Raw genomic sequence first — 11,548 nt, 5'->3', positions numbered from 1 at the left:
TATATAAATTCAGGGATATTATGAGTTTTTAGTCTCTGCTTGGGACTAGGTCTACCAACAACTAGGTATTCAAAAAGTTTTAATCAATTATCAAAGATTTCAGCAATTTTTAGATTAGAAGAGGTAATGAGCACTTTAAATTAAGTTTTTTCCTGCATGTCACAGAAAAATTAAGGTAAGGTACTTCCTTTTTTGTTTTATAATTTTTATGTTTTGTTTCATTTTCAATTTTTGTTTCCTAGATGCGAAGTAAAATCAGGCTTACATTTACTAAAAAAAATATTATCGTTTCTTCTGATTAGGGACATTGTCCTGAAAGGGTTTGTTTGTGAAAGAAATAAAGAGAAAACTTAAGTGGTGGTGGGCGTTTTTTCTGGGTGCAATAAGTGTTTGAGAAGGTTAGCCTCAACAGAACACAGATCAAGAAGAGACAAACAGATTTGGAACACCATGGTTTATTCTTAGCTTGATATTTTATTCCTCGATTTGACCATCCTCTTACGTCTTTGTAACAAATGCAATTCTTTTGAAGGAGTCACTGAAGGCCTGTCTCACTTGTTTGTTTCTCAGAGTGTAAATGAATGGGTTCAACATGGGAGCAATGGATGTCACTAGCACTGACACACCGTTATTACGACCCAATGATTGCTTTGCTGAAGGATTGACATAGATAAAGATACAGCTTCCATAGGTGATGGAAACCACAATCATGTGGGAAGAACAGGTGGAAAAGGCCCTTCTTCTCTGATGGGCAGAAGGGAACCTTAGAATGGTCTTGACAATGTATATGTAGGACAGAACAACACATATAAGGGTCAGAATGAAAGTGAGCACAGCACAGACAATAACTAATTGCTCTATGAGCCATGTGTCTGAGCAAGAAATCTTCAGGATAGGAGGTGCATCACAGACAAAATAATCAATCACATTTGAGTCACAGAATTTCAAGTTTAGCAACAAAGTAAGTGGTGGGAATATGATCAATAAGCCAGCCATCCAACAGCAGAGGACAAGTGTCTTGCAGACTCTGCTGCTCATGATGGTCACATAATGCAGTGGTTTGCAGATGGCCACGTAGCGGTCATAGGACATGATAGCCAGAAGGAAAAATTCTGTCACTCCAAAGACATCAATGAAAAATACTTGAATCACACAAATATTATAAGTAATTGATCTGTCACCTGTTGCTATATTGTACAAATATCTAGGAATACAAGCAGATGTGAATGAAATTTCTAAAAAGGCAAAATTTTGTAGGAAAAAGTACATGGGTGTTTTGAGGTGGGAGTCCACTAAAGTGAGGGATATGATGGTCAGATTTCCACTTATACTCAACATATACGTGAGAAGTAGAAAAATGAAAATTGGAATCGGAAGTTTTGGGTCATCTGTCAGTCCCAGCAGGATAAAGGTTGTTATTGTGTGGTTTTTCATCACTGACTTCTAAATTTTATTCAATATTCGTATTAGGTTTAGAGATATTTTAATTGAATAGAATGGTATCAAAGTCAGAGAGTGATAAACAATGACTACTAGGGACAGCACACTTGTCTGACAATTTGTTGCATTGTGGTGGCTTGGGTGTTGCTATCATGCTTGTGGTTGCTATGCCACCAGTATTTCACATACCAGCAGGGTCACCCACGGTGGAGAGGTTTCAGTGGAGCTTCCAGAGTAAGATAGGCTGGGAAGAAAGGCCTTGTGATTTTCTTCAGAAATTAGTCAGTGAAAACCTTTGGATCATGACAGAATATTGTCCAAATCACTTGTTATCAGGAGGGACCAATTGTTAGAGCAGGAACGAATGCGAGGGAGACCTTTGGTTGAATGCATTAGCATGGCAGCCACAAAGATGGACTAGAATACACCAGCAACTGTGAGGGTGATGCAGGTCTGGACATTTCACTCCATTGCCTGTAAGATCGCCATGAGTCAGAGTCAACTCGATGGCAGCTAATTACAACAAAAACTAGGGACTGCAAACTAATTCATATGTACCTTCTTCTATTTATTGGTAATTAATGTTGTCAATACTCTGATGGGCTTGGCTACTCAACTGTTTTAATTTTTTTTATTTTTATGATAGATTTTTAAAAATATTCAAAAAAATCAATCTACCATTCCAACAACCATTTTTATTTCACATTTTTAATCAATACTCAGAATTGGATTTTCCCACGTGATTAGATTTGAGCCACAATATGATGTGAGTCAACAAAATTATACTTTCTTTTTACTTCCAGGAATTAGTCCCAATTTAAAGGTGAGTATTTAAGCCTAATCATTTGTTTCATGTCTTTCCTTTAAGACTTGAGCTTGATAAAATGTGAGTGTGTAACAAAGAATTTGGTGTCCTTACATAGCCTTTGTTAATACCTCTGCAACTTGTGTTTTCTAATCCCTCACTATGACAAAGCATGCTTATGTTGCTTTGTTCTGTGTTTTAATGCAAGTGTCACATCACTGGATTACTCCTTTGGCTCTTATTCTTTACCCTCAATATCCACTGGTATATACAATGCAGAGAGTATTTTAATGCCAATTCATTTGGTGTAATGAAGAAATATTTGGTCCAAGGATAGACAACTGGAAAAAAAAAAAAAAAAAACATGTTTCTCTTATGTTTTTAGTATATTTAGTTAAGTATGGCACACACTTTAATACCTTGTTATCAGTATCACGAAGTTCAAAATCAAGCAGAATACTACATATGCTCTCCAAGCACTGCCTGTCTTCACTCACTTCCTGGGTCTTACCTGCACCAGTGATTAAGGGCAGACCTTCTGCAGCCAAATCTCTACAGTTCAATACCCGGCTTTCCACTTACATCTGTAAGATCTTGGGCAAGCTTTCAACCTCTCAGGCCCCCAGTTTTTGTACAGAAAAAGGGGGATAATAATAGTATCTACAACATACAGTTAAAGTGATTAAAAAGGGTAATACAGATAACACATATATAAAACAATACGGTACATAGCAAGTACTACATACATGTCAGCTCTTACTATTTTCTGGTTTCTCACAGATAATTCATGTAATGTGATCTCAAAATTACAAACCTAAAGTAAATTTTATGCTCTGTGTATCCCGTATCTTCCTCCTCTGACTTTATGTCTCTTATAATAAAACTAATAGATTATAGAAAACTTGCCATCTGATAAGTCTTATAGTAAGCACTTCACATGGATTATCTGTCTGAAAAAACAACAACAACAACCACCACAACAACTCCCTTCCTATTCTTTCCCCTTCTCCACTCTTTTTTACTCCTGTTCTCCCAAATTGTGTGGACACATCTACTTATTCATGATTTTCAGTCTGAGCTTCACTCCCAGTAGACAATCTTCTAAAATGCTATTATCTGTGTCGACTGGCCCGCATTTGTCCTATCATATAGCTGTCACTTTTATCTGAGCGCTTCCTCTGAGAAAGTAAGTTTGTTGAATCAGGTGACTATCATTTTTTTTTACTGGGAGAGCTACCACAACTGACACAATCTTATACTTACAGTGAGTGCCTAAGAAATATTTGTTGTATAAATTCACTTATCTAGTTCATTTGCAGACATATTCGAAGCTGTTTTCTGTCCTATTTGAATTCCATTTTGTAACTGCTTTGCCACTGGTTTTAATTATTGAAATTTTTAAGGTTCTATCTTTAACATTGAGCTTTTATTTTGTATTTGAATCAGGACTTTTGCTAGTGAATAAAGCCATACCATGAATAAAGCCATAGCAACCATTACCCTCTCTGCTTATGTTATTACCTTCTTTGCTGACCGAACTGTTAACTGGCATCCCTCCTTGCTTTAGTGCCAAGCTGATATATAGCTGAATCTTTGTCGATTGCTATTTGTGTTTGCTTAAAGATTCTGTTAGTAAGATATTCAAACCAGTGTAAAAAAAAAAAAAAACAAAACTCAGAAAGATTTGTGGATCTAGTTACATCTGATTTTGGTAAATTACAGCAGTTTGCTTCTCAGAGAAAATTACTATGCATAGCTCCCAAAGTTGAAAGTAAGTGAAATCATAACCACTGTGTTTACTCTTCTGAGGGATAGTAATAGCTTTGGCTGATTGTTTAAAGGCAATATTTCTAAAGGCTGATCTGATGAAGAGGACCCCCTTAGAAAGGACTTGTGTGGGATCTGCTTGTCTTTCTGCTTAGAAACCCCACTTACCCTCACTGGTTCTCTGGACAGACCTACAACTCTGTGTTTTTTCATTTCCAGCACAATGGAGAAGACTGTCTAAACAAGGACTTTGTCCCTTTTATGCCTAGGAAATATGTCCTAGCTCCTTTGATTGAAAATAAAACATTGTTCAAACATTTACCTCTGGTTTTGAAAGAGTTGATTCTATGACCTCTCCGGATAGGGTAAGGGACTTTTACACAAGATTTACATTTGATTTGTTTGCTAAACCTTAAGCTAAATAATAAACAAAATGGGTCCTTGGTGACTCAAGCTCAGAAGTCACTAATGAGTCCTTTTTATAATGAATTTGGGCAAAAATCCAGCTAGGTGCACCAGTGGGGACAGTGTTCTGAGAGACAGAAAGAGGCAAGAATAGCAACAGACTGGCCAAGATACTACAGAAAAAATATTAGGTGGTAAAGAACAAGTCTGGCTTTCCCGTTTTTTTTTTTCTTGTACCACCTAAGCTGTCTGATAAGTGGTAGAAAAAATGCAGGAAAGGCAGATCTTGACTTCCTCATCTGCCATTTTTTTTCTCAAATATTAAAAAAGATTAAAAAAAATGGATAATATTAGAAAACTCAAAGTTAGTGGTAATTCTTTTTAAAATTTAAGGAAACATGTGTTTTGTATATGAATATTTATAAAACAACAATATGCTTTACATTTGTAACCTGTAATCATATCAATAATCATAGAAGTGTTGCACCATACATAATATGTGTTCTGGGGTATCCCATTTGTATTTTTAAACCAATCTTATTAGTTATAAGCATATGTGCAGTTTTCCTTATTATTAAAAATAGCTTCATAGTATTCAATTGCATGATTCTATCGTATTCTCATAGGAATCCCCCGGGTAGTACAATGGGTTTAGTGCTCTACTTCTAGCTGGAAGATTGGTGTTCAAACCCACCCAGAGGTGCCTTGGGAGACAGGCCTGGGTTCTGCTTTGGAAAGGTCACAGCCTTGAAAGTCCTATGGGGTGTGGGGTCGCTTAGAGAAGGAATCGACTTGATGGCAATTAAAAACAACATCATATTGTTATATATTTTCTTTACTATGTCTTTTTCACAACTAATAGTTTCTAGAGAAAGCACATTCAGATGAAATTCTAGAAGTGGTCTATCATCATCGAAATATATTCACATTTCAAAGATTTTAGATTAAGTTACCTAAATTTAAATACCTTCAGAAAGATAATACCAAATTATATAGCTAGAGTGTTTCTATGGGTCTATACTTATATCCATACCTAGTTTGAAATGTATGCCCATGTTTTATGGCTGTGTATGATGTGAACTTTTTTCACCAGTTTGTCATTAGTTTTAATTTTGTGTTATTACATTTTTGATATATGGAACCTGGTAAAACTGGTACTACCTTTTGGAATTTTGTATTTTTACCTTTTTCTAAAAAGATGTATATTTTCATGTTAATGTCTATGAATTTTATATATTATTGCTATTTTAATAAGAGCTTGCTTTTTAATAAGAAAGATAGTATTGTTAATCTTAATTTTATACTTTTCCACCTATCTAAAATTTATTTGTTCCTATAGAATTTACCTATTTCACTGTTGTATTTTTTCTAGTGATTACCCTGAATATTTGACACAAATATTTAAGACTTTTTAAAATATCAGTTTGTAGAGAGAGTCCCTGTTTTTATCCTCCTCCCAAAGAAGAAAGATGCTTAGCATATTTTTTTGTACACTTTATTGTTACCTTCCTCTTCTTCCCCTTTCACCACTTTTTAAGATATGGTTATATAGGGCTTCACATCAAGAGAGTTACACACTTTTTTAAAAAAAATAATAAACTTAATTTTGGATGTTATTGTATATAGTTTAATGTCAAGACATGTGCACTTCCTTCTCAGAATAAACACTCGCTTCCCTGTTCACTTCTGCTTTTTATGCTTAGTGATTTCTTGAGATTGTTTGTGAATAGTTTTCATTCATCTTGGGAATTCTTTTTATTTTGCCTCATATATGAATAATTTTTGGCTTTATTTGCCTTGTCTGAAACACTTTTTCGAAGGAATTTGAAATTAGAGGAGAGCGGGAAGAGAGAAAGAGAAACACATAACAGATAAGAAATAGATCAAGAAAAAAGAGATTTAAAAATATTTATGCTAGTAATTACAGGTAATGATGTATTAGAGATGCCAGACTACAGCGAACGCAAAACTCAACCATAAAATGTTCACAAGAGACCCCAGATAACAATTTGTGGTTAGTAAGAACATTTTGTGTAAGCACACAAGATAATTAAAAGGATAAAAAATTATGGCAACATATATTGTGCAAAAACTAACCGAAAGAAGGCTTCAGTTACTACACCATAACCAGGCAAAGGAGACTTTAAGCACCAAATTCTACTAGAGGTAAAGAGATCCATTTCATAATGACAAAGGATCAATCTAACAAGGAGACATAACAATTGTAATTTTGTAAGCATCTTATAGATTCAAAGGATATAAAGCCAAAGTTGTCAGATCTAAAAGAAGAAAAACAAATTCACTACCATTGCTGGATATTGGAACACAGCTTTCTCAGTAAAAGAGTAGAAAAGCAAAAACCAGCTAGGATACAGATGATTTGAATAACTTGAAATTAAAGCCATGTTTAGAGCAGTAATCTTAACAAATGCTGAATATATATCTTTTCCAATACACATGTAGCATTTATTAAAAGAATCCGTAGGCAAGGCAATAACAAAAATCTCAACAATTTCAAAATAATAAAAAGGAATTCAATTGTTACAGGGCATGGTTTCTGACCAGGGTGGAACTGAGCTAGAAATCAACAGCAGAAAGACGTTGCTCTTGTTGGGTACTGTCGAGTCAATTCCAACTCACAACACCCCCAAGTGACAGAACAGAACAGCCCCATACGGTTTTCCTGGCTGTAATCTTTACCAAAACACATCACCAGGCCTTCCTTCTTCAGAGCTGCTGGACTGGTTCCAAATACCATACTTATAGTTAGTAGCCAAGTGCTTAACCATTGCGCCAGTAGGGGTCTACAGCATTGTCTGACATGCTGTATTTCACCTAATTATAGTTTTACCTTAATAAAATCACATGCCTATTTTGCAGTTTTCATGAGTTAAACAATGCCTGCTTTCTGAATATGTACACATTTCTAAGATGCCTCTTGAGGACATCTTGATGCTGAAGTACGTACTGCTGGATTGTCCCAAAATATAAGAAGCATGAGTGGTGAAGTCGGATAAAAATGGATTTGGATCCTAACTGCACCACTCACTAGAATTATTTTGTTCTGCTGGGTTTCAATTTACCTACCTGTGAAGTACAGGCAGATTTAAACAATTTACTTTTATGGGGGTTTAAAAAGCAAAACAAAGCAAACAAACTAAAAAATAACAAATTATGCAATTAAAGAAACAGCTTTCAATTGTTAGTTTCCTCAAAACAAAACAAAACCAGTCACATCATAAAAGCCCATTGCCATTGAATGGATTTCGACCAATAGTAACCCTATTGCAGAGAGTAGAAACGCCCCCTAGGGTTTCCAATGCTGTAATCTTTCCAAGACCGCCAAATCTTTCCCTCCCAGAACAGCTGTGGTTTTAAACCTGTGACCTTTTGGTTAGCAGCTGAGAATTTAATGTTTGTGTCTCCAGGGCTCCTACAATCCAACCCAGCAATTGCACTTTTGAATATTTATCCCAGAATTAAGGAAACTTATATTACATTACATAAAAATTTATATATGGAATTTGATAGAAGCTTACTTTTCATAGCCAAAACCTGCAAAGGATGCAGCTATCCTACAATAAAGAAACGGTTAAACAAACTGTGATACATCTATACATGGAATATCACTCAGAAATAAAAAGGAATAGACAGTCAAAACGTGTAACAACTCAAATGAATCTCCAGTAAATTTTGCTGAGTGAAAAAATATAATCTGAAAGAGGTATGTAGTAGATGATTCCACATGATTTCCTTCTTGAAATAACAGTATTATAAAACTGGTGAACAGATTAGTGGATTTTAGCTAGCTGATAAGGGATAGGTCAGGCAGTAGGAGGGGGGGAAATGAGTGTCATTATAAAAGGGCAAAACAGGTCATTTAGGTGATAGAACTATTTTGTATCTTGACTGTGGTACTGACTACATAAATGTACATATGTGGTAAAATTGCATAGAACTGAACAGACCCAAATTCAAAGAGTTGCATTAAAACTGGTAAAGTCTGAACTAGAGTACATATGGTATTAACGAAAATTTCCTGTTTGTCATACTGTACTATGGTTTTTTTTTTTACTATGGTTAGGCAGAATGTTACCTTTTAGTGAGACAGAGTGAACCATCTGGGGCATTTCTCTGATTAATTACTTACAACTGCATGTGAATCTATAATTATCTCAAAATAGAAAGTTTAATTTTGTGTGCTCAATTACTTAAAAAAAAGTGATAGGTCTGCAGTGAAAGGCAGCTGCTATAATCATTTTTCTTACAATACCAACATAAACATCTTTACCAATACTCTTAACTCGATATTTGAGGATCACCTTTAATATTAATCCTACTTTCTCCATGCCATTTTATTCTCTGGTTTATTTTTTAAAGTCTGAATTAATTTTTTTGCATTTTTTCTTTAAATTGGTCTCCTTTTGTGGGAGATGTTCTTTCAACATATTCGAAGTTTGCCTACTACGACGTACCAGATATTTTGCTGACTGGCTTAAAAACACAAGTGAAAAACAGCCAAGTTTTCTGCCTTCATAGCCCTTACTACCTACTGAGGAACATGAACAAGAAAAATGAAAACGTTCAACGTATTGAGTTTTGTGATGTGTTAGGTGATTGTATTACCCAGATAAAAAATAAGGGGAAGAAAATTTTCAGCAGAGGTAAAAAGAGCATGAGTCATTTAACAAATTGTTATGTAGAGTTATTTTTTTGAGGATAATTAGTTGGGCACTGATTTTCCCTCTTCATTCATTAAAAATCAATTGTTACTTTGGTTGTAATTTTTTTTTTTTTCTTCATCTCTTTCTCTCTTGTCAGATCACCATGCATTTTCCAGGATTACTTCCGGGTTTCTCTTTCTGAGGCTTTCATGTTTTGCATTGTGTTGTAGTCATTTGTATGTCTAATTTTTGCAGATTCCATGTTTTTTCCTTCAATTTTTATTTTAGCATTGTCATGGATTGAATTCTGTCCCCCCAAAATATGTACCAACTTGATTAGGCCATGATCCCCAATATTGTGTGGCTGTCCTTCACTTTGTGATTGTAATTTTATGTTAAAGAGAATTAGGGTGGGATTGTAACATCCTTGCTAAGGTCACTTCACAGATCCAATGTAAAAGGAGTTTCCCTGGAGTGTGGCCTGCACCACCTTTTATCTTACAAGAAATAAAAGGAAAAGGAAGCAGGCAGTAAGTGGGGACCTCATACAGCCAAGAAAGAAGCACCAGGAGCAGAGCATGTCTTTTGGGCCCAGGGTTCCTGCATGGAGAAGACCTTAGTCCAGGGGAAGATTGCTGAGAAGGACCTTCCTCCAGAGCCCACACAGAGAGAAACGCTTCCCTCGAGCTGACTCCCTGAATTTGGGTTTCTAGCCAACTAGACTGTAAAAAAATAAATTTTTCTTTGTTAAAGCCATCCACTTGTGGTATTTGTTATAGCAGCACTAACTGAGACAAAAATCTAGATGTTTTTGCAACTGCTTAATTATTTTTATTTCTTAAGAGCTAAAGCATATAGATATAAAGGATAGAGACAAATAGAAACTTGGATATCTTGGTAATTGTGTGCAATCCTGCAGAAGCAGTGCCATTTCCTATAGCAATCCTAGACCCTGTAATCACATGAAGCAGGGTATGAACCCTGTCTCCAATACTTTACCCACCTATGAAACAAAAATTAACAATTAGCCCAGGGCTTTTTGGAAGATTATCCACTATAATATAAATATTGTGTATATACATATGTTTATATATTTACATGGAAGCATGGTGGTGCAGCGGTTAAGAATTCGGCTGCTAACCAAAAGGTCAGCAGTCCTAATCTATCAGCCACTCCTTGGAAACCCTATGAGGCAGCTCTATTCTGTCCTGTAGGGTCACTATGAGTTGAAATCAACTTGACGACAATGGATACGGTATATATTTACATACACATACACACATATATATGTATATATGTAAGTAAATCTATAATTGATAAGGTTATGAATATTATGTTTGTCTAAATTATCTCTCTGTAAATTACATGATAACTTTTTAATCTTTGTCATATCTAAACATAAATCAAGTATAGCCAGATAGTTAAATCTTGATTCAAAATTCTTTAATAATATACAGCATATTTTACCCATTTGTTTCTTTTAGAATTAAGTTTTCAAGTAAAAAACTAGTTTTTTAATTTTTCTGCATTAAATTATCATTCTTCTTTATGGAGTGTTGTGAGGCTTTTTATTGAATATGTTCAGAGGTAATGTGTTTAGTGTCATTTATATGCCAGGTTTTATGCAAACTCAAGTGTGCATAACAAATGAAGTTTTTGCCTTTATGGCAGATTTTAGATACCCAATATAAACAGGAAATATTAGTGAGATTGGTGCTATAGAAGAAAAAGCTTAGGTCAAAACAGCAGGTAGGACAGAAATTTCTCCAGACTTGGCTTGTGTGTTGGGTGACAAAGAAACAAAACAGCCGTAGGTGTGAGTGACATTTAAACTGAGACCCAAATGAACAATAGAAGTAAATTGAAGAATGAGGGGGAAAGTATTTTTTACATTAAAAAACAAAACAAAACCCATTGCTGTTGAGTCGATTCCAACTCATAGCAACCCTGTAGGACAGAGTAGAACTGCCCCAAATGCAAAATCCTGAAAATACCAAGAGAGTCACCAAAGGATGGCTATTAGGCCTGTACCCCAGAAAGCTGGAAGATAGCTTATCCATAAGAAAATTTATTAAGTAGCTGTTTGAGTTCTTTTCTTTGAGGAAAATTAATGGACTTTTTGTGTTCTTCTAATCCATAAGCCATTTATTTCAAGAAAAAAATTAAATATAACTTTCATTTGGACTTTCTTTTCAATTATCTTTTTCTTATTGTTTGTAGGTGCCATGGAGTTGATTTCACCTTATAGGGATCACGTGTGACACAATTGAACTACTCCATAGGATTTTTAGGAAATAATCTTTAAGAGGTCTTTACAAATTGCTGGGTCTTTCTTCTGTGGAGCCTCTGGGTGGGTTGAAATCTCCAGTCTCTCAGTTAACAGCTGAGTGCTTAACCATTGTGCTACCAGGGAACCTACTAATTGTGTTATCAACTGCCATTGAGGTGATTCCTACTCCTATTGACC

The 11,548-nt window shown here is 35.2% G+C and overlaps 1 protein-coding gene across 1 annotated transcript; it reads right to left on the bottom strand.

The window, feature by feature from the left end:
• Positions 1-398: 398 nt before the first annotated feature.
• LOC135231369 (olfactory receptor 6C2-like) lies at positions 399-1,434 on the bottom strand. The gene has a single exon (XM_064285238.1). It carries the CDS (start codon positions 1,432-1,434, stop codon positions 499-501), a length of 936 nt encoding a protein of 311 aa, XP_064141308.1. The 3' UTR covers positions 399-498.
• Between the last annotated feature and the right edge of the window lie 10,114 nt (positions 1,435-11,548).

This window comes from Loxodonta africana, chromosome 4 (genome assembly GCF_030014295.1).
Source record: "Loxodonta africana isolate mLoxAfr1 chromosome 4, mLoxAfr1.hap2, whole genome shotgun sequence".
Lineage (NCBI taxonomy): Eukaryota > Metazoa > Chordata > Mammalia > Proboscidea > Elephantidae > Loxodonta > Loxodonta africana.
Note: the sequence above shows the minus strand (reverse complement) of the source record. Positions and strands in the feature narration are given on the sequence as shown.